Source organism: Artemia franciscana, chromosome 5 (genome assembly GCF_032884065.1).
Source record: "Artemia franciscana chromosome 5, ASM3288406v1, whole genome shotgun sequence".
In the NCBI taxonomy this organism is placed as follows: Eukaryota; Metazoa; Arthropoda; class Branchiopoda; order Anostraca; family Artemiidae; genus Artemia; species Artemia franciscana.
In genome coordinates, this window is record NC_088867.1 from 42,938,950 (window position 1) to 42,966,896 (window position 27,947).

A 27,947-nucleotide genomic window follows, 5' to 3' on the forward strand; every position below is an offset into this window, starting at 1 on the left:
ATTACGGCCTACCATCCAGCCTTTCAAACATTATCCTTGGCTACGCTGCTGACACACTTTGTTTCAATAGTGAAAGGGCGGACTTTCCAACTCTTGCGAGCAGCACATACAATAAATTTAGTAGGGAGGTCGGAGGGGGGGGGGGGAGAAATTGGATATTAGAAGTTTTGAAAATTAGGTGCTATTAAGATATAAACAATATTGGAAGGTTCGTCCGGGTAGATATGAGGAATCGTAGAGATTTTGTTTAATAATCAGTTTTAGTGTTTTGTCAGTTTAGGCTTTGTTGCTGTTGTTTTTTTGTTTGTTTGTCATGTGTCACAATTGCCCAATAGGGCTTTCGTGTGAATAAATCTATCTATCATCTATCTAAATAGTGTACAAGACAGTAAATAAGACCCTATTCTATTCAGAGAATAAATGCTTTTCTTCGGATAGTTTATTTAAATAGCCACACACCCAAGCCAATCCACAATCAAGAATAGAAAAAAATAATTTCCAAATCATTAAAATCAGTTATCCCCCGATATTTCGTCCAAAATTCGCTGATTAAGCGTCAAAACTTCACTAAGAAAATTTTCGTCGGAAATCGCCTCAACTATTTCCTTTATAAAAGGCTCCAAGCTGTCCTTCCGTAGCTGCGAGGTGCAAATATCGATATCACACATTTTGTCCGCTGTTAGCGCCCCAGAAGTCAAATCCTTAAAACTAAACTTTCTTCTTATCTGTTTTGATGATGGATCCTGCAAAGAAAAGCATATTTGAACTAAAGTTCCTTTCAGAGATAATAAAAACAGGTGCAGAGGGGTGCTACCCATAGAGGCTATAAGAAGATTATTTCTTGTAGGGGCTTCGATAATGCTAAAAGTGGATTCTCAGGTCTTTCAAGAGGGGATGGAAACCCTAGGGAGACAATGCCACCTGCGGTTATTCGAAGGGCGGTATGTTCAAAAAATATAAATGAGACAGAAGAGCTCAGAGAATGAGGAAGATAATGAGACAGGAAAAACTGCGAAATACATCTCGTCCTTGTATTGTGACTAAACAAAATACAAACCAGTTTTTTCAACTAAAATTAATGATTGAAATTAAAACGAACAGAAACTGTTCCGTGTATGGTGGGGTGGGGAGCCACCCCCTCTCCAATCCCTTCGCTCTCCATGCTAAAGTTGTTTAGTACTTTAGAAAGGCTTCTTATTCTAATTAAACGGTCATTGTCTTTCAGAATTAGATCTTAAAGAAATTGGGACAAAAATTCAAACTTTAGCTTGAAGAGTAATGAAGTAATGAGAAGGCAGCAGCCTCACCACATATGCGAAACAATTTCAGCTCCTTTTAGGTTTTAGTGTTGCCCGTCACTTTCAATTGAAAGGAAACATTTTTTATTTAATTTGATTGTTTTTCTAATAATACCGGGAAAATATCCCTCCATGGAAAATATTCCTCCCAATGAAAAGTTCCTCCATGGAAAGTTCCTCCCAAGTGAAATCCCCCTCCTCGAAAAATTTCCCTGGAAAATTCTATCGTCACTAAAAATTACCCTCATAAAATTTCTTGCGGACAATTCCGCCTGCAAAATTCTCCTTACCTTCATTTGAAAAAAAAAACTTAGTTTTTATTTAATGTCTTATGGCTTTTCAAATCCTGCCAGAAATAACCCTAGTAGAAACTTTTTCACAGAAATCCCCCTCCCCCGATAAATTCTAACGTCAGAGAAAATATCCCAGGGACAGTTACCCGGTTCATCTTCACATGTAAAATTGAGAAAAAGTAACAAAAATAGAAAGAATTTTGTAAAGGGATTCTGGCAAAGTCCCCCCCGCGTAAAATTTCCCCTGAAAAGATCACCCCCAGTAACTTCCCTCTCCATATAAAATTTCCCCGATGAAAATTATCCCCCCCCCTGCAGACCCCCCTTTAAATGTCTGTATTCATCCCCATGATTTACAATATGTGTAAACAATGGGCTAATTTCATAAATTCCCCAACAGCCTTTCCCTAGGGGCTTTTGGGGGTCATGTCATACTCAGAAACATAGTTATCGGACCTTTCAACTATCCTGACTTATTGCCCTCAATTCTTTTCGGTCACTGAAAAAGGTGCACTAGAACTTCTGATTTTCGTTCGGTTGAGCCCTCTCACAAACTTCTAGGGTCTTTGGTTTAATAAAGTCACCCCAAGAAAAAAAACAAACAAAAAAAACAACAAATTAACACACATCCGAGGTCTTTCTACTGGCAAAAAATCAGGTAAATTTTCTCAGGCTCGTAGCTTATGATGGTTAACATTAAACTTATGAATGTTATATATTTGGAATCAGGATAAAAAGCCAATTCTTCTTATTTATTTATTGTCATCAAAATTCCTTTTTTTAGAGTTTCAATTATTATTGGACCAAATCGCTCCTTACTTATAGTTCGTTTCCACAAATTGTTTGATCACGACGAAATTCTTTATTTTTAGGCGTCCAAAATATGGGAAAAAAATTGACATCCAAACTTTCAATATACAACTTTTGTAAATGAAAATTATTAGAACAATGTATTTCGGAAAAAAAAATCTGAACTCCTAAACATCTATCTTATTAAATGATTATTAATTGCATATATGCAGATGTCTTTACAGGTAAATTTTTCTCCTGAAAATTGGTATACTACCATTTTCCGGTACGAGAAAACGACCTACACAGGTCACGATATTGGTAAAATTCGTTAAGGGCCTCAACTTTGGAAAACATCCCACATCTTCACACCATCTATAAAAACTGACTATTTTTAAAACAGATGACGTGCTTTAAACAAACATTTACACTTCTGCTTACATGACAGATGCAGATGCTATTTATTTCAAATAGCGCAAAAAGCTAAATATTTTTAAAAAGCACAGAAAGCGAAATATTTTAAAAACACACTAAAATTAATTTGATTGTCGACCGCATAGAATAACTTGGCAAAATAAATAAAAGGAAATTAAAAATTGTTTTGCAAAAAAAAAACTCTTTCTTTTCACGAAGCGAAGATTGGTCCTCAAGTACTACCTTGTCAAAGGAATAAGATGGCAGGAAACGGATTAACTTTATATATAGCGCTTATTTTGTTTCTGGGGGTGAGATGTCAACCAACCTTTCCTCAAAATATCACAGAGTACCTTTTAGATTACTACCACTGATGTTACGTGGCTTTGGGGGACCCTAAATCTAAAAACTCAAGCCATATCTAAGAGGTATTCAAACCCATCTAGCGACTATCAGTTCAAATATCACGCTTCCCCTTGGCTTATACTGTTTTGCTTTTTTGATTCAACACTGCGCTGATCATAGTGCGAGTGTTTGTGTTCAAGGCGTGTTCCAGAAACAAACAAGATAAAATAATGCGAGAACAAACGATGCTATTAAAAATAAACTGTGATAGTCAAATTTGTTTCTATTGTTTTAAGGGCAAGAACGTAAAATTTTGTTTTCACAAATATTTAGAAATTGAGTAGTTTCACTGATCTATACAAATGGATTAATGCATTAAAATAGCCCTAATGAGTTTTTTTATTTATTTTTTTTTTTACGATTCTAGACTACAGCAAAGCTATTTCCATATAATAGACAGCATTTAATCTGCGTTCGCTAAGCGAACATTTCATGGTGACAATTCTCTACCCAAAAAACTATTTCCCCACCCATCCATAAATTATAAATATTTACTTTTTTGTTACTTTTATTGAAAAATACCTTTTGTTGCTGCTTTCATGAAAAAAATTCCCCCGTCCTTTCCACCGATTTTCAGGAATTGGCACCACTACAAGGGGAACCAAATATTTTAGTGGAATTTAATTTGGTTAATTACTATTAATTTGATTTATTAGATATACCCACTAAAGGGAGAATGAACGCTATTGTTTCGAAGGGTAGAGTAAATTTTTGAATTTTGTAAGAAATAAAACTTGATGCCACACTTAATATAGACCATGAAATAGACACCCCTCAAGTTTTACCACACTTGCTTTAGTATAAAGCCAATTTTCAACCATTTGTGAAAAAAAATTTCCGGAATTCTGTTGAGCATATAAAGAATCGAGCGAACGATGTGTCATTTTTCCTTGACCTGATCGCCCAGCAGCACCGTGTGCAGTCACAATTCTGGTTAGAGAAACACATGGAAGGTGCACCAGGCGTCACTATGAGGCCGCATAAGCAGCATTTCCCTTTTGGGGATAGGAACGGAGGAAGAAGCTTATGACGGAACGGAGATGCTAAACTATCTCACAAATCTGGAACAACGTCACCTTTTATACCCAGCATACTCCCATAAATAGTAGTAGTACTACTAACTACTAACAACTCACCGCATCAACAAGCCGCCTGAGGCCGACCCATCTACACACACTCCTCCTCCATCTCAATCTATTCAAAGCCTCTCTCTTTACATCCTCCTAGTAAGTTTCATTTCCTTTAAATCTTTCTTTATGACATCCACCCATCCCAACCGCGGAGGACCTGTTTTCCGTTTAGCCCTAGACAGTTGGCCAAAAGTGACAATCTCTGGCAACTGTCATCATTCATCCGCAGAACGTGCCCTAGCCGTCTCAACCTTTCTCTGATTATAGCACTAGAAAGTAGAACTGAACCACACTTATCGTACAGTCTACTATTTGAAATACGGTCAGTGAGCCGGGTACCAAGAACAATCCGTATGCAATTTCTCAGGAAAGCATATAGCAAATCTTCATCCGCTTTTTCGAGCACCAATGAATTAGAGCCAGAATTGACCACTGTCATCACTGTAGCTTCTAATATTCTAATCTTGGTTTGCAGTCTTATCTTCCGATTCTTAACACCCTGAGACTTGGATATCCTACTTTTAGCATCTCCGCTGCTCCCACTGTCTTTACTAATAAAACTACCAAGGTAAATGATGGTGTAAGTGAAGCTGTCCACCTGATCAATCTTTTTGTTATCCAAAGTCACCTTTTCATCTTCACTTATTCCTAGCCTTAGTGCTTTAGTCTTCTCATAAATTAATTTTCAAACCTATTTTAGCACCCTGAACTCGCAAAACCTCTAAAAGCTCATTCATTTGCTAAAACTTTTATCTAGGATGCTTAAATCATTAGCGTAATCTAAGTGCAGGATAGTTTTTCCTTCTCATTTGATTCCGGGGTCTTCTATTACTTTTCCTATGCTTCTGAAGACAAAATCCATCAAAATGATCCATATAAAGGGGGATAGAACACATCCCTGCTTAATTGGCGATTTAATACGAAATCAGCTGCTAACTTCGCTTCCTACCTTAACCGTGTTATTCTCGTACATAGCAAACATCATAAACATCACAAACAGCATAAAAAAGCAATAAAAATACTACTTTTTATGTTTTAATATGTTGTAGACCCTTAAGGTGTTTCCTAGATTCATTGCTGGGGGTACCTCTTTTTTCCTAAAATCCTTTTTACCAGTGGCGTAATTTTGTCAAAACTCTGGGGGAGGGGGGGGAGGGGAAGTTGGAGTCAATTTTCCCAAATCAGGTTAAAACGATAGTGAAACTGAAAAATGAGTCATATAGTACCATAAAGGTAAAAATATATTAAAGAAAACTGACCCATATCCGTGGATGCTTGAATTATGGAGGCTTATCTTAGTTTTAACAGTATTTTTGAAGAAACCAAATTTCAGCGAGGAGGGGGGATAAACTCAGGTCTGGGAGGAGGGCAAACCATGGTCTGGGAGTGGCATTTGTCCTCCTGCCCCATCGCTAATTACGTCCCTGATTTTTCGCTCTGCTATAAAATAGACCCTGTAATTTCTGTGAAAATCCGGTAAAAAGATTGTTGTCCCTGGATTTACGTCCTCAATAACGAAAATTTTAATACTTCTGCACAAAATTCCAAAAGCCAGAGAACCAGCTCAAAACTGATTCAGCGTATAAAATGAGAAAATTATAGAAACTTACAGTATAAAGAAAAGTCACCGAAGCTTCTTCAAAAATTTTCAAACCAAAGTAAAATCCCGCTTTGATAACACCATTTTCATCACGTTTCAACCAAGATTTAAAAGGGTATAACAGGTTCCTCCTTTCTGTGGTGTCAGCAGTGGACCTGGAAAATAAATTTATTCTATATGAGAACAATCACGTATAAATACACGACATAAAACTTTATTATACATTTTTTTTTCCATTTAAGTTTTTCTAAAAGCAATGTTTCTTTTGTCAAAATTTCTGCTATTTTCATGAATAGCAATATACACTTGCAATGACTTGTTTACCTAACCTTGTTCAGGGCAGATGTAGTGTTAGAAAAGCATAACAAGCCTTTGCCCCCCCGCCTCCCGAAACACTAAAGATATATTTAACCTTAGCCCCATCATCTTGAAACACCAAAGATATATGAGCGGCGGAATTATAAAATATTTATCAAGATGGTAATATATAAATGTACTAGCTGTTGGGGTGGCGCTTCGCGCCACCCCAACACCTAGTTGGTGGGGGCGCTTCGCGCCCCCCCAAGCCCCCCCGCGCGCGTAAGTCGTTACGCGCCATAATAGTTACGCGCCATTGTAGTTGTGTCCCTATGTCCCACCTGTGAATATAGATATATATATATATATATATATATATATATATATATATATATATATATATATATATGGTTTTAACTACGTAAAACTTGCGAATATACAACATTCTTTGCTGTCCCATTGTCTTTGCATATAAATAGATTGTCAGGTTTACCGACTCTTGAACATGCAACATATAATGGTCCATGGGAAAACAATCTGTATTCAGATCTATACCTCATGATTCTAATGATTGCCCTTGAGCTTTGTTGATGGTGATTGCTAATCGACCATTCCCTGTCCCGGTGTCCCGGTCGTCATTTACATCCCCCTGTTTCCCCCGGTGTCCCCGTTGTAGTTGTGTCCCTGTGTCCCGGTCGTCATTTATATTCCCTGTGTCCCGGTCGTCATTTGTATCCCGGTGTACCGGTCTGTATATACATTCGTTTTTTAGTTTTGTTTTTCTCCTTTATTTTTTTCCTTTTTTTTTCTTTTTTAGTTTATTTAGATTTTTAGATTTTTTAGTTTTTTTATTAGTTTTTAGTTTTTTTTTCTTTTTAGTTTTTTTGTAGTTTTTACCTTCTTTTTTTTTTACTTATGTCCTGGTCGTCATTTATACTCCCTGTGTCCCGGTGCTTTGTTGATTGCTAATCGAACATTCCTTTTGTCCTGGTCGCTTTCTCTTTGAGTGTCGTCATTTATTTTTTTCTTTTTTAGTTCTTTTAGTTTTTACCTTTTTTAGTTTTTTTTAGTTTTTTAGATGAATTTTTTTTTTAGTTTTTTCCTTTTTTTCTTTTTAGTTTTTTATTGGTTTTTACCTTTATGTTAGCTTATTTTTCAGTTTTTTCCTTTTTTTTTATTTTTTTTTTTATTTTTTATTTTTTTTTAGTTTTTTACCTTTTTTTAGTTTTTTTAGTTTTTTTAGTTTTTTAGCTTTTTTACTTTTTTTATTAGTTTTTAGTTTTTTTGTAGTTTTTGCCTTTTTTTAGTTTTTTCAGTTTTTTTTTTAGTTTTTTATTGGTTTTTACCTTTATTTTAGCTTATTTTTCAGTTTTTTCCTTTTTTTTAGTTTTTTTTAGTTTTTAGTTTTTTTAGTTTTTTACCTTTTTTTAGTTTTTTTAGTTTTTTTAGTTTTTTAGCTTTTTTATTTTTTTTATTAGTTTTTAGTTTTTTTTGTAGTTTTTGCCTTTTTTTTAGTTTTTTTAGTTTTTTAGCTTTTTTATTAGTTTATAGTTTTTTTTGTAGTTTTTGCCTTTTTTTAGTTTTTTTAGTTTTTTAGCTTTTTTATTTTTTTTATTAGTTTTTAGTTTTTTTTGTAGTTTTTGCCTTTTTTTAGTTTTTTCAGTTTTGACGTCACCTGATCCAGTTTTTTCAGGTGACGTCACCTGATCCACGATCCACAGATCCACAGACAACTTATTTTTATATATATAGATAGTTTTTTTTTTTTTACTTATGTCCTGGTCGTCATTTATACTCCCTGTGTCCCGGTGCTTTGTTGATTGCTAATCGAACATTCCTTTTGTCCTGGTCGCTTTCTCTTTGAGTTTCGTCATTTATTTTTTTCTTTTTTAGTTCTTTTAGTTTTTACCTTTTTTAGTTTTTTTTAGTTTTTTAGATGAAAATTTTTTTTAGTTTTTTCCTTTTTTTCTTTTTAGTTTTTTATTGGTTTTTACCTTTATTTTAGCTTATTTTTCAGTTTTTTCCTTTTTTTTAGTTTTTTTTAATTTTTTATTTTTTTTAGTTTTTTAACTTTTTTTAGTTTTTTTAGTTTTTTAGCTTTTTTACTTTTTTTATTAGTTTTTAGTTTTTTTTTGTAGTTTTTGCCTTTTTTTAGTTTTTTCAGTTTTTTTTTTAGTTTTTTATTGGTTTTTACCTTTATTTTAGCTTATTTTTCAGTTTTTCCTTTTTTTTTAGTTTTTTTTAGTTTTTAGTTTTTTTAGTTTTTTACCTTTTTTTAGTTTTTTTAGTTTTTTAGCTTTTTTATTTTTTTTATTAGTTTTTAGTTTTTTTTGTAGTTTTTGCCTTTTTTTAGTTTTTTTAGTTTTTTAGCTTTTTTATTAGTTTTTAGTTTTTTTTGTAGTTTTTGCCTTTTTTTAGTTTTTTTAGTTTTTTAGCTTTTTTATTTTTTTTATTAGTTTTTAGTTTTTTTTGTAGTTTTTGCCTTTTTTTAGTTTTTTCAGTTTTGACGTCACCTGATCCAGTTTTTTCAGGTGACGTCACCTGATCCATCCACAGACAGACAGACAACTTATTTTTATATATATAGATTGACTAATTTTTCTTGTTTATGGCAAAGCTGGGGAAGTAGATTCAGTATCCCCCTCTCCCCCCTCTCATGGAATATCAGAGATCTGTAAATGTCAAAATTGTGCGATATTCAGAACCGTGGTGTCAAATCAAAAAAAAAAATTTTGGGGGGGGGGGAAATTTTAATTTTTTTCAATTGAAAAAATGGGTTCCTAAGCCTTGAAGAAAAGGTTCCTGAACACATGAATAATAGAAGAAGTATCCCACTAAGGATCGTTCAAGGGTCTCGTTCCGAGTACAATCTTGAGGAAAATGTTAGTAAAGAACAAAAAGATTATAAGAATTGTAGCCTAAGATAAAAGTAATCTTATAAACTATCACACAAGCAGTGGCAACAATTCACAAAAATTTAGCGGGCAGGCTGGGGGGTATTTATTTTTCAAAATATAGGAGAGAGGGGCAAATCTGTCATTGTATTCAAGTCTTTAATGAAAATAACAAAGAAAGGCATTTTCCAATCAAAGACCCACACAAAAGTATTTTTCAAAGTCTAGGGAGGGGGTAAAAAGATATTGGGAGGGACATCCCCCGTCCCCTAAGTTAGCCCCACTGTATACCAGCCACACACACACTTATCCAGTTAGATATCTCTATCCTTTCGATAAAGCGTGTTGTCTAAATGGATTCGTTTCTAGAAAAAAACGTGGATTCAATAATAGGCAATTTACCTAAACACACGTCCAATATAAATCAACGCCGACTCTTCAACTGTCTGTTCACCTTTGGTAGTTTTACTCCTCCAGGTAACATAATTGCCACTGCTATGCCACTCATATTTATACCACTTATTAACCGCATTCGTCGCGTCAGGTTGAAACCACCCTGTTTCAGGTTCACAACTATCTTCCATGACCACAACTGGCTTAGCAATGTGGTAACCAGTATCCATAATAATAGCACCAAGACGTTTGCCAATTTGAAATCTGAGGGCAACCACCACGTGCTCTTTTTCGCTTTTGTTTCTGTCTGGATTACTCTCTGAGGGTCTAACGTAAGTATGCAGGCTTATGTCCTAGAAAGGCAAAAGCTATAGCTAATATATCTTGTAACTAATTTAAACGATGTATGTACATAAAAAATAGATAGATTCAACAACTAGCTCGACATTACATTAAAAAAAAAAAAAAAAAAAAAAAAAAAAAAAAAAAAAAAAAAAAAAAAAAAAAAAACGTATTTCCAGCTAGACCCTACTACTGGGTCTAGAAATGTAAACAGACACTAAAAAAGAAAATAATGAACTGCTAAGACATTTCGACGGGTCAGCCACAATAAACAATGCCAACATAACTTAGCCCAGAGTCCTTGACTTAAGCCCATCCGTCCTAGAAGGTCGTGTTGGGGCCTCATTCTTCGTAATGGTGGGGATGTGCCCTCTGTGTACCTCGCGGTTTTCTACTAGACGAAGAAGGTCTGAAGTTCGGTTTGGCAGGAATTTTCCCTTCCACCTCTTTTGGAGGGGGCACGAGGGCATGAACCATGCATTTGGTCTTTGAAGATGACTTTCCTCTGAGGGATTCACCGCAGAAAGACAAAATATATTTTTTTTTAAACAAAGAACAAAAACCGCATTAACAGCCTACCCAGAAATTTATAAATAATACTAATAAAAAAGAAAAGTGCTGAAAGTACCAAACGAGTGACCCTTCTAAGTTATTAGGGTAAAGTATTCCAAGCAGTATAAGACGCAGTAAGGGGGGTGGAGTCTGATCTAAATAGGGCAATGCACTTGTTACTGCAATGCACTACCTTATTGGCTTTTTACCTTCAGTTATACAAAAATTATCATCAGTTACATATAGCTTCTTTGGTATTTGCAAGGGGGAGGGGATGGTGGAGGTCTGTCGCTGGTTCAATGAGATGATCTACCATGTGGCAATTGAAAATTAAATGGTAATAGTGTTTATATTGACATTGCGAATTATAATAGTGTTTATATAGTAACTGAAAATTTTCAATCCTCGCAATCCATATAAGTATATATTTTTTGAAATTTAAAATACTGTAGGTCAAACTACCGCAAAGTAAAAAAACTACCGCAAAGTAAAAATTACATTTTATGTGACAATAACCTATGTATTACCCTATACGACTTTCCTAGGAGATACAGTAATTTAATTTTGAAAGCTAGGCCGTTTTGGTGAAGCATCGGCAATATTTTAGTAAATACAGTCGTGTAGCCAGGGGAAAGGGGGAACGACTGCCTCCCAAGTCTGCCTTTGAGGGGGGACCAAACTAAGATTTATGGGTTTTTTACTTATATCATGGCAGTAATGTTAGGGGGGAGGGGACTGTCATTGTCCCGGGTGATGTAAATCGAGTTACGCCTCTAAGTAAATAATAGTCATAAAAAAAGCATTACTTGCATAATGGGGGCTTAAAGATAAATATTAGAGAGAGAACATGTACTCAAAAAGATCCACTAGTGACAATAATTCTAAATGTATCAAATTAAAATATATGTGCGTCATCTATTAAAACTAAGTAAACATACTTGTTTGACTGTTTTAATCAAACGACTAGGCAAATTCACCGAAGAAGAAAATCCGTCTCTCTAGGCTTGTCTCCAAGTAAAATTACCGTTTAGTAAGACATAAATTACAGTCTCGTAGATATGGAAGTATCAGGCGATAGAGCATCTTCTCGAAAGTAAACAGATATTTCCTTGTTATACGGTTATTTAACTTTTTCGAGAAATTTTGAAGAATCTTAAAGAAAGGTTTGTTTTTGCTTTTTCGTTTTCTTATTTGAAACAGATAGAGCATTCTTCGCCTAAAATACTAACATTTTGAAAATGTAGCCGAGTCTCAGATAGACATGGAGCGTATTGTGTATTTTGGGTCGCATTCCGAAAACCGTATTTTGAAAGTTTTTTTTTTTTTTAATGTCAGCGAGCTTATTGCTCCATTTACATATTTTTATATTTGACTTAGTCTGAGGGAAACGAGGTTGAGAAACTAGACCTAGACGAGGAATTTAATTTATAGATAGTTGCTAGGTTTCGTAACAGCTAGCAAACCACGTGAAGTTGTACAAAGGTAGTTGAAGCCAATGTTTCTACGGAGTACATTCAGAGCCTAGATCTTTTCGATTTGGATTATCACGAAAGAGTATACTCAGTTTTGACTCAGAGATGGAGGATCCAGTCGAAGCTCCAAAGAAAAGCTTTTTTGGAGGGGGATGAGACGCACAATTATATGTTTGAGGAAAGGGGGCACAATAATTTTCCTCCGTCCTTTACTAAATTCTGTGCGCTACGGTTTTCTTTCCGCTTTAAAACAATCTGTTTTGTTTCCGTTTTAAAAACATTTGAAAGTAATATAAAGTGATAAGAAACCAGGATCTAGTCCAATGTCTAATTTACCATGAACAATATGAAAATACTATAATTTCTTATTATTAGTAATTGCTGGAGGATAAACAAACAAAATATCCAGACATCCAAAGCCAATGACTAATTTTACTATTGATATGACGGCACTTTTTCTTGCTTCGGCTGGCTAAGTCAGGTTGCTGAGACGCCATATTCAGCAAAAAAAAACTGCATGCCCGTTGTTCATAATTTGATTTTTAACCGTCAAATTTGATTTTAAGCATCAAATTATTAACATTCTTAGTCTTTAAAGAAATCATTAATCCAACTACTTTTCATTGAATCTCCGATTTGGTGTTGATTGCCGGTAAGTCAATTTCGGTCTTGTCAGCAAGAGATGTATAATCTTGGATATCCCCAGTGAAATTTAAATGTAATTTGATGAATTTATGTTTTTCACTATGCAATAGTTCTTTCCTTCTCCATGGAATCAAGGAGGATTCAAAAAAACCCAGCTTGAACATGCCATATTTTCAGTACTGGCTGTACTTATAGAAATCAAGTGTGGCAGCAGGGTATTCGTAATGGAACGGAACTCCTACAGTCTTCTGGGATATTTCTGATTACCACAATTTACAAATGACGAGGTGCGATCAATTCTAAGCAGTCTACATTGGAAGATTACACTGATATAAAGACTATAGTTCCAAGCGCTTTGTGGCGTTCAAACTTTCAATAGCTTAATGAGATTCTGGGTGGCCACAAAGGTGACGCTCTTAGGGGCCAGTCTTACCTTCCATAAGCAGGTCTGGTCTTAACCAAGCCATTGGCTGGAACTGATTGAGATTCAGTTATAAATATAGTGTTAGCTGACAAATCGGGTGCATATGCGGATTTAAAGAAGGTAGTGAGATAATACTACCTCCTTTTTACAATCCCATCTTTGTTGATCCTTAATACTCTTTGCTACCAGTTTGGTGAATCTTCTCTCAGAAAATCTTAGTTATATTTAGAGTTTCCTTGTATCAGCGTGTCGCTGCTGCCTGCATATTCCTAGTAAGGCTTTCTCAACTGCCTTTACTCGCAGTGGTGACACTGAGATTCCACAGCTGCTTGGAATTCTATCCATTCTACGCTGCTCTCTTCGAGAAGTAGATCCACTGACTGAAAAGTTGATCAATTTTCTAAGATGGAGGGTAGGGGCATAATGGCAGGGGGTCAACTGCCTCTTCCAGACCTTGATTTGCCCCCCCCCCTCGGCTTACATTTACATCCTTCAAAATTCTTGTCAAAACTAAGATAAACCTTCATAAATCAAGCATCCACAGAAACGGGCATAAATCAAGCATCCTCAGGGCCGGTTCTAGACATTTTTTGGGGTAAGCGGAATATTCATGCCCCCTCCCCTGGAAGACCGAAATATAATTAAACACCTTTAAGTAAAGTATGCATGGTTTTATAGTAAAAACTGTAACAGTAAAAATAAATAAACTTTCACATTGTAGTATAATTATAGTAGTAAATGGAATATGTCAATAAACAACAAGACGATTTATTAATAATGGGGGAGTTAAAATATGATTAATAACTTATCGGCTGAACCTACTACTTATAAAACAATTCAATATACAACTTTTTATAATAAAAAAAACACATTTTTCGATTATTCACCATAAACATATGAAAACGCATTTGCCTTCCGTTCAACTTACGCACTCCATCACATTCCCTCGAACTAAAATGCGTCTTATCAAAAGCAAAAATATTTAAGTCGCTTCTGAACTCATTATTTTTTAAATTGGCACATTTTTTAGCATATCGTAAACTGCTCATATTTCGTTCAGAAAGGAAATAATTTGCACAGTGTGTGCATGTATCGATGTCTTAACACTTATCTAAAAATATGAAGCACATTTAACTGTTAAATTAACCGTCAAAACTCATTTAAGTTTATAAGCATTAAATGGCATTATAGGTTAGAGATTTCTTTGGGCCCGGGCGGATTTTATGACGTCACATTGCCACAGCGTATTCCCTCCCACTTCCAGAGAAATCATAACTAAACAATTGTGTTGTTGCGCTCACTCTGTGTTGTCAACTCTTTGCGCTCACGCTCACCTTAACTCTCTGATTAAACACTTTTAGTACAAGACATGTATGATTCAATAATTTTCTTACAGTTAAATTACAATACAACCTATAATCACAATAAAAACTTGCTTTACAAGAAAATGTACCTACATTAGTGCCCCCCGCCCACTTGAGTGCAATGTGGTCACCAATCAATTTTGTATCTGGGATATAATATCTATTAAATGTTATGTGAGCTTGTGCGAATCAGAAGGGGTTCAAATCAGAATCAATACAAGTTAAGAGGGACAATATAAATTTAGTCATCGGCATTATCAAAGTGCTTCATTCGATTTATCATTACACTTGCCCTACGTAAACACAAATGTCCTTGAGAAATTTGAAATTAGTGCCATAAAATCACTAGCAACTGAAGTGGGTCACACCAAGAGGGATTGTGCAAGTTGAAGCAATTTTATGCCTAAAAAATCACACCATTCCTTATAGGTGGTGTAAATCGGTTTTGGAGGCTCTGAAATTATATTATAATTTTTGTCTGGATTAAGTCACATGGTGCCTGGTGACAGCCTCTTTCTCCGACACAGAGTGAGCCTTTGCCGCAGAGGACACCTTTTGCTCAAGGCACCCCCTGTCATTCGGCACCTGCTTACTTCACTTACCCCAAGAGCCACCCCTATATATCTTTACCTATATGGTATTTTACTGCTCATTTTTCAGTTTCCATTTTCACTTAATTTGGGAAAATTCGAACTTTCATACAGAATTTTGACGAAATTACGCCGCTGAATGAGGGGTCAAATCTGGAAACTCATTTTGTTAGCCGCTGTTTTCTATTTTTTAGGTGGAGGGAGGGGGGTCTTACAGACGAAGCGGAATTCCCTTCTTTCCCCTATGTGTGCACATATTAGCCTCCCTGTAAAATAATTTCTAGACTTTATATTTTAAGTTTTGAATGATTTCCTCATTTTCTCCTCCTTCGTGAAGGTCACCGTCAGTTACAATTATAGATTGCAAATTTAAGATATATCTATAAGACAAAAAGAACTTACTTCTTCACAGGAAGCAGGGAATACGGCCTTTTTAATTCCAGGGTACTTTTTCTGGAGCTGTTGGCATTTTGTTACCAGATCAAGGCCTAAACCAACACAGGTATGGTGCTTTGGAGTAATAGGAGGCTGATATTTACGGTAGAATTTGGCCACTTCTGGCCTCTTCTTTTTCTTCCATGCTTCATAAAACCTAAGAAGTAGATTGGGTAATTAAGATAATTAAAAGCAGTAGGTTACATTTATGGATTTACTCATTACACTAGCGCATTTGTTTATTTAAACATTTTTGAAAAACCGGAAAACATTTGTCAGCGAACCATATTTCCCCTTATAAATAGCCTACGGCAAATTATGTCAGTAACTGATACTGACAGGTCATAATCGTACGAAGGGCGGAGTATCCCATATTTAATCCGAACAACCTCGAAGAAGAAACAACGGGCTAAAATGCAATTTTGTTTATTCCCCCACCCTTCACTTATGTGAAGGGTTATCATCCCGTCCTTCACTTATGTGACCTTTTTGGACCTATACATAGGCTATGTTTAGTTGGGACGCGCAAGATCGGGCACTGAAAAACTGCCCTGTCCCCTTGCTCTACATATATCCAAGGCGTCTAAATATTAAATATTTAATCAAAAATTATAGTTTTTCTCACCAGGACTAAGCTATTTACAGCCAATTGCAGACAGACAAACAGGTTTTTCTCAAATCTAACATAGCAAATTTCTTGAGTTTGTTCTGAACAATACATAAGTACCCGCTTATTTTTGTGTTCCTGTTCAAATTTCAATCGTGACCCAAAGTTATCAAGTAGGCTATTACTTAATTAGCTTTCATGGGTGTTAAACATTTTATGGCAAAAAATAATCATAACTGTTTGGTTGCTAAGCCAAGAAAACTAACTGACTTAACTTTTTTCTTTCCAATAGCAAGACTTTCAAATTGTGTCATTTTCGTAGCAAGGTTTAACATAGATAATTCAACAGAAACCAGAATGTTGTAATTAGGACTTCCGTTGGTTGTTCAGTGAACTAAATAGTTTTGACACGTGGTTTCTAACATGGATTTCCCGTGTCCTGATGATCATTAAAAACCACATTTCACGCTTAAATAGTTATTTCAGCAATCGAAAAATACATTAAAAAATAGGATCACGGTTTATTTTTTAATGTTTTTTGGAAGAAAAGACCTTAAATGTCTAAGACAAGGCCGTTTCCAGGAAGGAGGGAGTTTGCCCCCTCCCCCCACATATTTGTCCGACTCGTAAAAACGTAACAAAATAAATATAAACAAATCCTGGATGCGTTTTTAAAGCTTTTTTGCCCCCCCCCTGAAAAAATCTTGGGTACGCTCTCGGTTTAACAAGAGGTTTTCCCATCCTTCAGGAATCTACAGCATCGCGTTAGCGATACTTGAGGTTGATCTATTTTCAGAAATCACGTACACGAGGTGGCATATGACAAGCGTGGCAGAGCTGTGGGGCACACGTGGCGTTCGGAGATTTACGCCTGGTGGTGGAAAGTAGGCACCCTATCGGCAGTGCTAAAATTGTAAACGAATTTCTTTATGCTAAAATGTGTTTTTTTTTTCAACTTTTTAACATGAAGAGCTAAAATTCGGTACATGTCGATTATTGGAAACACATTCATGAATCACGCTTAGGTTACATATCAGAAAACTGGTTTCGTAGACATAAAAACAAATGATGGATGATACAATGCATAAGACTTGAATAATTTGGGCAACATATTTGCACATTATGGTCGGTGTTAGGTTTACATAATTTTGTTTCCAAAATATCATTGGTATTTGTGTCTTATAGCCATCACACTCAAGAAGTGGAGTTAAGTTAATCATAATGAAATATACCAAACTATAATGAAAATATAATAGTTTAGTAACAGAATTATGGAAACGACAACAAAGAATTATGGGAAAGGGGAGCGCCAAGACTGCATTATATTAAATATGTAACCTAAACTAACCTAACCTTACAAAAATATCAACAAAATATTTAATTAAAATATAGCTACAATGTAGTTTCCCACCGAGCCGAAGCCAATTGTCTGACAAAAAGACAACGAAAACCGATTATTGTCTCATATTTGCGATATAAATTCTCATAGTGCGGTGGCTATAATACACAAGTACCTTATTATTTTATCATCATGTTTTGTTATTTTTCACCAGGATTAACCAAACATCACGTTTCGGGTGCGTTCCCAATAACTAACAACTACCTGAAATTCTTCACCTGAGGATTTCCGACTATAAAAATTCCAATATATACTTTTTATTTCAATCTACCATAATTTTTAGGCTTTTAAAATTCTCCTAAACTTGTCTCGGTTAGTAAATTAACCTTTTATGTTAACACGAGGATTTACGGCCCTTGCCTCAGGAGCTGTTGGGATTTTTCCATCCCCCGAGGCATATTTCTTGGATCTTTCGACTTATTCTGAACAAAATAGCTATTTCAAAATTTTTACCCAACATCAAGAGGAAAGTACGGGGAGGCTCGGTAACAAAAAAGGCATGGGAGGGAGCACGTTGCCCTCAAGTTAATTTAGACCCTTAAAAACGTACTAGAGCTTTTGATTTCCAAAAAGCCGAACTTTCCCTCTCAAGTTAACTACATTGAAAGCACGTGGTTTTTCCTACCCTAGAGCGTTGCCTCTAAATAGCGACACGACACTTTCCATTACCGTGATTTCCATATAAAGATTTAAAGGACAAACTCTAAGACGATACGTCATGTCTTGAGTAATAACCATGAATCGTATGATAGAGACACGTGGTTTTTATGCACGACTTAAGACCATAGGAATAGGATATTTGTTATTTTGTAAACTGTCACCAACATTTGAATTTTCGTGTAGTGACGCAGCGGGAACGGGATTACTCTCAGCTTGGTAATATGGGGGGATGGGGACCCAGAGTTGGAAGTTGGCTTCAGTGAGACTACAGGGCTCAGAATTTCATTTGACGATGAGATCATGCGAAAGCATCTCCATTCTAATCCAAACAAGAAGATTTAAAGCAGGAATCACAGTAATGCAATAAACACTAAGACATCCCAGCATTATACCCAAGACCTTTTCCAGGGGGTTTGAACCTCCCCCTGAAATATTTATCTGAATCGTAAAAATGTAACAAAAATGCTAATTAACAAATTTTTGATGCCTTTTTAATTTTTTACCCCCCCCCCAGGATTTTGAATAAAAATTCTGGATACGGGCGTGATTACACCTAGCCAGACAAATGTGCAGAAGATTTGTTAAGGGGTGAGGAGTACAAACTAAAAAAAAGGCAAATAGCCCATGAAATTAAGGGGAAATCGCAAAGGCTTCCATGTTTCGGAATATGCGAAGGCCATATTTCCAGGCCTGTACCAAACATTTTTTTTTTTGTTTGTTTGTTTTTTATTTTCAACTCGCTACTATTTTTTTCGATTTTCTTATGAGGTAATTTCACCATTGCTCTTTATTACGGAAAAACTTGTGAGAATTTCATCTTTTGAATATACTTTAATATTTTAAACTCTCTGAAATAGTTTCGAAGTCAGGTATAACTTATAAAAAAAATTCAGTAGGAGGAAACTTGACAAAAAATTAGAGGCCTAGATAAGCCTAGATAAACTCTGAACTGAAATCTAAATTTTTTGCGGCCAGAGTTTTTTAAGCTTATTATAATTGTTAAGACCAGTGTCACAGCCCATAATTCCAGTTGTCAAATTCAATGAACTGATAATCGCGGGAATTTAAAACAACAAAATCGGTAGCGAGCAAAACCTTCTTTTGCCACACCCAGCCAAAAATATAACATTTTCTTGCACCCATAGGTTTTAATAGAAAAAAAATCCCCATAAAATTAAGCCCAGACCGTGTCTAAAAAATTATTTACATTTCAAAGAGCTGTTAGTCCACGTGTATTTGAGGGCCTGTTTCCATAAGACCTGACGAGACAATTACACCGAGTTGGCCAAGAGACGTTTTTTTCCTTGCAACGAAAATCTCTGGAATTCCGACATCATTTCCAATTTTGAAAAGTGACTTCTTTTCATCTTTTTTTTTTTTTTACTCAGACATCATTTATATTTTAAAAATTGGTTTTGAGAAGACTAAAAAGTCGGAAATAATTAATAAAAAAAAACCTTTCAAAAAACTCGTTTTCAAAATGGACTAAAAAGCAAACAGTGAAAACCCAATCTGATTGTCTGAATTGGTCAAGTAAAAACTGAATCGATTAAAATTAGGAAAAATCAAATAAAACTTTTGATGAGAAAGATCTGCATATTTAGTTATCAATGCCGCACCTAGGGCGGCAACCCTAAAGACAAGTGTATTCTCCTGATGTGCCCTTGTGTTGGGTTGTTGCCTCTGAATTATTTGTCTTTATTGTTTCTATTGTTTGGTAAATGACGACTTATACTTATTGACGACATGACTGCCTGTCCATGGATTATTCTTTATGGTTGATTGTGTATGGCTATGCTGTTTGACCTATGTGATTGTATGGATGAGTAGGGTTAAGGCCTGTTAAGGTTAAGGCTTCAAGTGCTGGTCTATAGTAATCACTAATTTAAGAAAACAGTCTTCCTTTTCTCCTTCTGTCTCTTTTTTTTATGTGTTTGTGCTGTTGCATTGGTGATTTCTCTTTTCATGATATAAATAAATCGCTGATGCATTTTTTAAAGTCTTTCATATTTTTTTTTTAATTGACTAAAAAAATCTTTCAAAAAACTCATTTTCAAAATGGACTAAAAAGTAGATTTTTTTTTCTCTCGGGAATCTATGAATATAAGTGACACAGAGTGGCGCAAAACGTGTGAATTACTATCTTTGTAACTCGTTTTCTTCAACTCACCGACTTTTTTTCACTTATGCATTTATAACTTGATAGTTATAAATATAGATCAATTTGATATCGATGTAATGTATGTCCAAGTCCGTTTTCCATCCCTCCTTTTCATTTAATTTCCAGATTCTCAAGATTATTTGACGCAGAAACATTAAACTTTGATATCGCATAAAAAAGACACAAGTTAATAGGAGATATCTTTTTTTGATGCTAAATTTTCTAAGGCTACATTTTATTTAAAGATTGTTAAGTTTGTTTTTAACCCAAAAGAAAGAACAGATTCTGAGACTGCTGAGAACGAAAATAATTAAATAGAAGGTTAAATTCCTTAAAAAATACTTGAATTTTCGTAAAAATGTCGTCAAAATTCATTTAAAAATGTTCATTCTAAGTATGAGAAAGTTGTATAAGAAATGGTACCCATTCTGACTAAGAATAATAAGCGCATTAATTTCGACCTTGTAATTCCTAAGTGTGTCTAAAAAAAAAATGACAAAATCTTCGAACTTCAAAGTCAAGGAGGCTCACCAAATTCGCGTTACGTAATAAACGTAAAGCAAAAACAAATGCGCCCTCCTCTAGCCCAACAGAAGGACCTTTGGGGTCTCCAGACTTCGAAACAGAATGTTCGCATACAATCATGGGCGCTAGTGAAGAGCAAACCCCCCGCGAAGAAGCATATATTTATGCAAACAAAATCATCCAGGTGGGGGGGGGGGGGCTTCTAAAAACGGACAAAACTCAGTTATTTGGAATCCATAAGTAATTACAGGAAAAGTTCCAAAGTCTTGAGATTCCGGGATGAGAAAACGTTACAATAATTGCGTCAAGGAAAAAGCAAGTGTTCGAACTATTGATTAAGCAATTGATTAATTACAAAAATAGTGACTAATTATAAAAAAAACTATTGACTAATAAGCGCAATTAAGGTCAGCATTGTTATTCCAAGGCATCCCAAAGAGAAAAAAAAGACTCACGTAAGGAAGTTCCCCACTGAATTATAATCATGCTTATCCAACTGGTTTTTTATAACCCGTTCAAGATCAGCAATCAGCTCAGCCAATATTTCCTCATTTTCAAGCTTCAAAATAAATGGGGATTTTCCCCAAACAGGGAATGGTATTGGTCTGTCCAGAGGCCAAGAACGGTCGATGTATTCCGACTGTGGAAAATGGCAGATGTTCCTGAGCAGTAGATTTTTAACCCGACGACCAACGAAGGATAGTAAAATATCGTGCTTTACTTTAAAGTATTTCACGATATAGTCGAGGCCTGAAACGAAAAAAAAACTTCTGAATTTTTCGAATAGTTTATGCAAAGAGAAACTCGTGCTAATAGTAACCGAAACTCTAAAAATTGAAAATTTATGATAACATATACGTCAAAAGAATTGACTTTAAAAGGTGATTCCAAATATGGAAAATACATTAAATTGAAAATGTTTAATGAATAGATAATATTTCAGTCGAGGCCGTATCCAGGGGAGGGTTTAGGGGATTTGAATCCCCCCAAAATGTTTGTCCAACTCGTAAAAACGTAACAAAATGAATATGAACAGATTTTCGATGCCATTTTTGAAGTTTTTTGTAAGACCCCCCCCCCTTCCAAAAAAATATCCTGGATACGGCCCTGATTCAAGGGTTTGTGGGTTCCCCAATGTTTGTCTGTGGAACATACTTTATCGAATGAGATTACGACAAAGCGATGTTTTTACCTTGCCTAGATCAACAGTACTTGATCAGGAATATTTAGGACTGGCAGTCATAAAAACGTAAGATTGAATAACGGCTGGGCCTTACGAGACTCTTTTTTCCTTTTCATTCAAAATTCGTCTGGCTTTGCATAATCCTCAGGTTTTAGAATACAAATAGCGATTGAGAGCAGTAAAAGTACAAAAACCAATAGAAGAACATTCAAATAATTGTGTAGTTTGATGATAAAGTAATATATTATTAGGTTGCACTGTCGGATAAACCAGGTAAAAATGGCTTAAAATTAATTTAATCGCACTAAAGTGCCAATAACTGGATCTTTGTTCTGCTAATGATTAATAATCTATCGTATAAGGAATCAGCTCCAGATTTTGAAACTTCCCGAATTTTCCTAATCCGATTTTTGGGGATGAGAAGAAGCGTTTTCGACTGTGTTTGCCTTGGGTGGCTTGGTACTGCAGTGAGTTGTTAGTAGTAATATTAGGTTAACAGAATATGCACATACACTACTCGTATATAATGCAGTTATTCGCAATAAGCCGTGTCTTAGCGGGAAAAAGGTGCCAGTCACGAAAAACAATTGGAAAGCGAAGCTGGTTTAGGTTATAGCACAGGCCATTGAAAATCATTTGGCTAGTCGCAAACGCAAATAAGCAAATTATTTAAAAACTGATCACGCTTCCATTATTTTATGCACAAACCAGCGTTAATAATGGGTCTCGGTCATTATTTGCAAGATTTTCAAAACTCTATTTATTTCTTGAAGTGATTGACAATTAAATGAAGACAAAATTAAATTATATTAAAATTGTTAGCCTAATAATTTGAGTTTAGCGCCCTAAGCCACTAAGGCAGAAACACTTTCCAGTAGCGGCTTGGACTCACATTGTAGCCATTCTTGTCTCCTCGTGAATAACTTTCCGGTAGCTTTTCTTTAGTAGCGAATTATGGAAATAAATAACAGAAACCTAAGCCAGCTTCGCTTTCCACGAGGGGACATCCACTCTCAGATATCATGTACACCAGTTGGTGCATGCCAATCGAAGCGGAACTGGGCCAAGCGTTTTGGAGAGTGTGGATAGCATTTTGAGGACTGTGCTAAGCGTGGCGGAACGGTGCGGCACACAAGGCGTTCCAAAATATACACAATGTGGCGGCTACCCCTTGACTTTCCAGCTCGCAAAAAAGCCCTATTCTGTAATTCAAAACCTAAAAGGCTTGCTGTTGACAATGAATTCTTCAGGGGAAACTCTTGACATAGATACAAAAAAAGATAAAAACTGATCAATTAAAGAAAAACTGAGAGTAAAAGACTAAGAGATTAAATGAAATTTTCAAAAAAAAAATTCCTAAAATTTTCAATAAAATTTTCATCCATCAAAGTCATTCCTATGCGGGAGTTTTGTTTCCGGACAATTACGGAGGAACGATAAGTTTGAAAAAAAAAATACAAAAGAATTATAAGAAATACGACAAAGAATTATGGAAAGCAGGCCGCGCAGAACTCATTATTCAAATGCTTAACCCGACCTAATCTAACCCCTAATCACCTCTATATATCAAATATTTAATTAAAATATAGCTATAGGCCTATCGTAGTTTTTCTTTCACTCAAAATAAGTAAATCATAATCGATTCTGATGAGGCAAACCGGTTGGTGGACGCACCTGCTAGTAAAAAAAAATTGTTGCTATTATTTATAGTCATAACTGTGGAAAAATATTGAAATAAATTTCTGCTGAAATTTAAATTTAAAAGGCACCAAAAGTGAGAACGAAAAGAATGGAAATTTTGATAAGATATCGTTGTGCCTAAAACGAAAAGGCGCATCTGATTTCTTTTTTTAAAGTATTGAAAAGCGGGGAAAATTTTTCGAGCAAATCTTTGCCCACTGTTTATGGAGATACAGGGAACTGACTATGTCTAGGATACCATATCTACTACTATTCCTCGTTCAGTCACTACAGAACTTGATTTTATTTATGAAGTACGAAGATAAAGCAATAGCAGATGGAAATGGAGAGGATGACATAATTCAAGTTTGGAGTTTTCTAGGGAGTTAAATAGTTTGAGAGAGGACATTATTCTGGGGTGGTATACGGGAGAGAAGTGATAAAAGTTTTATAGGGATTAAGAAGTTGGTAAATTTTGTGGGTACAGGCACGATACACAAGGACAATTTTATGTGTCTATCTATGATTTAACTAGGATAAAAATGTTGATTGGAATTCGCTTCTTAAAGTACCAAGAACATTGAAAATTACACTTGAATTTAGGAATTGGTTAAGTTGAAACTTACCCAGCCATATAGTTTCAAAATTAAAAAAAAAATATTGTAGATTCAGTAATGTAGTTTTTTGTGGTAGCATGCACCAGTTTTAAAATATAGAAGAACGTCTTTTACCAATCAGCAACTAAAAAAATATATGGTAGCAAGCAGCTTAAGGGAATCACGGATTGCTATTACTTGAATTTTTACTGATGAAAAGCATTGTCACATTCAATTAATTTACTTGCTCGTTTATTTTCAAGGTTTCAAGGAGGTGACGCCGATGAAAATGTGTGCTGTCCTCTAATTTCATGACTCTCAAACAGCCATAAGAAAAATTTTAAGAAATCACCGGGTATAAGCCGACCGTCACCTGTGACGGTCGATTTTTTTTTCAGAATTTCCAAAAAGTCCCTTAAACCCGTGAAAATCAAGTCAAACTGAAATAAAAAGTCTGCTTATATCTAGATTTTTACAGCCCCAAACCTTGAATTTAATGATTGAATTTGATTTAAGGGTATGTATTCTTTATAATTTTTATGTTGTTTTAGTTTTGAATTAACCATGGCCCATAAAAGCTTTTAGTGTTAACCATAGCTTAGATATACAATACAGTTATGAAAACTCGATTTATTTTTGGGACACAGTGCGCGGTAGCGATGCTAGCGGCTGGAGACAGTACACTGGCAGTCTGAATCTAAAAGATCGGAGCAATTGGACAAACAAAACAAAATTGCGTTCCCGCCTATGGTGTTGCAGTACGATCTAGGAGACGCCCAGTTTAGAGCCCTGTCCAAAATCTTCTCATGGGAAAGATAGGAATTTTCATAACTGTATTGTATATCTAAGCTGTGGTGTTAATATGTATCATATCATGTCAATCAGCTATAGGCTATTATATAATTTGCGCAGATTAATTTTGATTTAAACACTTGCACAAAACTTTTACCACGGGTTACCTAGAATCTTATTTTCGTTTTCGTTAAAATTACAAAAAAGTTATTAGACACACCCTTTCATTTTAACACGACGATGTCAAAACCCTTCTGTTTCTAGCAAATAGAAACCTAAAAAAGTCAGCATTTTAGGAATCAATTTCCATCAAAAGCAAAGATATTGCAGTTAATTGTGTATATTGACATGATAATTAGTCAACAGTATTTTGTCTTTAAAATAATCGATGTTAAAATAATCTGAAACAAAAAAAAACTCACCAAAACCACTGAGTAGTCGATCAAGGAGGTCTCGCTCCCCATCTTCCTGTTGCTCCCCAGATTTTAATAGGAGGCGCTGGAAGCGAGACTTCGAACCGAGGCTCGGTGTAGAGAGTCAACTTGGCCATTCTGTTCCCCAGTAGCCAGGAATAGGGACTTCAGGGTCGGCAACAGGGAGAGACACCCCCTGGGCAGACTCGTGCAACAACCTTTGTATATTTTCTTCTAATAAATCCTGCTCTGCAAAAAGAAAGATTGTATTTAGATATGATAAGTCGTATAGGACAAGGACGTATCCTGGATTTTTGTTGGGGGTATGGGGGTTACAAAAACTTTAAAAAACGCACCCAAAAATTTTATACGTATTTTTTTACTTTTTTATGAGTTGGACAAAAATTTCAGGGGGGGGGGTCAAACTCGGTAACTTTCCCTGGATTATGCCTTGTTATAGGGTTAATCTGGGTATGGTAGTTTAAATAGGCTAAATATACTATAGGTTTATAAATATTGTGGCGTGAAAATACAGCTAAAAAATAACTTCTATTTTCTACGGTATCATTTACGCCAGCAGGCCAGAAGAACTTAGGGCCTGAAATGCCAATAGTCATCATTTTTCAAGTATTTTTTTTCTTACAATTATATCTGTGTAACTTCCCTTTAAAAAAAATTAATTTAGAAAAACACAGTTTTTTCTGAGGGAAGTAAAAATCGAAGTCAAAACTTAAAACAAACAAAAATTATTCTTCACAGTCTATCTAGCATATCAATAAAACTAGTACAATAAACCAACTAATTATATTTCCCTATGTTTGTAGGATTAAAGAAAATTAGCAAAATAATAGTTACCATTCCTGAATCAGAGTCAGAGGGAATTTTTTCTCATTAGGTATTTTTTTTTTTCAAAAAGCGTTTTTCGACTTTTGGTTACTATGGGCTGTGGTTCTAGGCTGCAGGTATTGCTACAACCATAATAAACAGAAGGGTTATTGATCATTCTGAGTGAAGGTGATGTGTCTTAAAAAGCTGTTTGGCCGTATTGACCTTTTTAATTCTCGCAGCTGAACAACTTAACAAATAAACCAAATTTACGGTAAATGTTTAGTGTCGTCACAAGCTGTCTAAACTGGAAACTATGCTGCGAAGAGGCATAGTTTCCATACTAAAGTACTTAGAAATGCTAATTCTAGAAGCGCATCCATTTCTGGTTGACCCTCCTCCTCCATGGGGCAAACTAAAAATGAGTAAAGTGGGTTTGCTTACAGGTAACATTACCTATAGAGCGAAACTTATTAGTCCGTGAGTCCCGCGGGCAGTGGGGCGAGGACTGTATTCTATATTTATTTAATAAACTTTTTTTTTTAGTTTTATCACTCTTTGACGAATAAATATAGAATACAAACCTCGCCCCGGTGCCCGCGGGGCTCATGGACTCATGGAGATAAAACATAGCCTGGCCTACCTGCACAGTAGTTTGCGTAAGTAAAGTAGCCTAGTTCTTGTACGTAGCCTAGTACCTACAGATTCTCTCTCTATAGGACTATCCGAGTAGATTCAATAAATTCGACATGGAACTTTTACGGGTATCAGTTTTCTATATTATGAAATATATACCATATAATAATAAACATATTAATAAATCTCATCCAGCAATGCAAACTTAAAACAAATAGCCTATTTTTTGCAATTTAGATAACTCATAATTTATCACTTATCGTTAAAAGCAATGTTCTGTAAATTTAAAATCGTTTTTGGTTCTATTTGATGGTAACGCTGGACCCTTTCAAGTACGGGACCAGATCTCAAAATGAAAATCACAACTGTAGTATTTGATATGTTTGGAAAAAGCGTTGAAAGACGCATCGAGTGATATGCTCAGTTAGTCTATTACCTAGAGCAGTGGTACAAGTATCCCTTGGGGACACACAATTTTTTAGTGGGTACGCTGCCGGCCAACAAAAGAATAAAACAGACCTTTAACTATAGAACTGGCAATTTAATTTATATTTTAGCGATAGTTTACTTTTTACCGGAAACGGAGTACCTAAACTCTTTTGTGGGTAAAAAGGGGTACTGTGTCTAAACAAGTTTGAGAACCACTGCCATAGAGATTTAATTGAAATATTCTTCTTTTTACTCTAATATAGCCTAGGCCTACAACCAGCCGTTAGGCGACAGAAGGGCTGAGACTACACATTTCTGGGTGGCTTAAGAATAATAAAAGGGAATAAAGACATACCCATAAAACAAAATCAATATAGGAACGAAATGTATATTCCACCTTTCGTCTCCACCTTGTCTGATGCAAAGCTTCTTGTTTTGTGAACTGAGACTGAGAGAGTTGCGTCAGAAACCGAAGCTTTATAGATTTTTACTGGATGCGTGATTACCCGCGCTTGCGTCATCAACAATAAATGCTAAAATAAACAGCAGTAGTCAAAAAGCAAGCAAACTGCAAACTTTGTTATTCTTCACAGAAAGAAATTTTTTTGGTACTAATGTATTATACGAGAAACACTTGACAACTTGGATCGCGAAAATGAGACATTACAAGTCCTTTACGGTGTTAACATCAGACAATTAGCTTC

General features: G+C 35.3%; 1 protein-coding gene across 1 annotated transcript; it reads right to left on the reverse strand.

Moving 5' to 3' along the window:
* Positions 1-424: 424 nt before the first annotated feature.
* On the reverse strand, positions 425-27,742 carry LOC136027450 (uncharacterized). The gene is made up of 7 exons (XM_065704730.1): positions 27,599-27,742; positions 25,363-25,602; positions 21,145-21,439; positions 15,305-15,494; positions 9,523-9,866; positions 5,940-6,084; positions 425-743 (listed from the first exon to the last, which is right to left on the reverse strand). Exons 5-7 carry the CDS (start codon positions 9,741-9,743, stop codon positions 513-515), a joined length of 597 nt encoding a protein of 198 aa, XP_065560802.1. The 5' UTR covers positions 9,744-9,866; positions 15,305-15,494; positions 21,145-21,439; positions 25,363-25,602; positions 27,599-27,742; the 3' UTR covers positions 425-512.
* Positions 27,743-27,947: the final 205 nt, after the last annotated feature.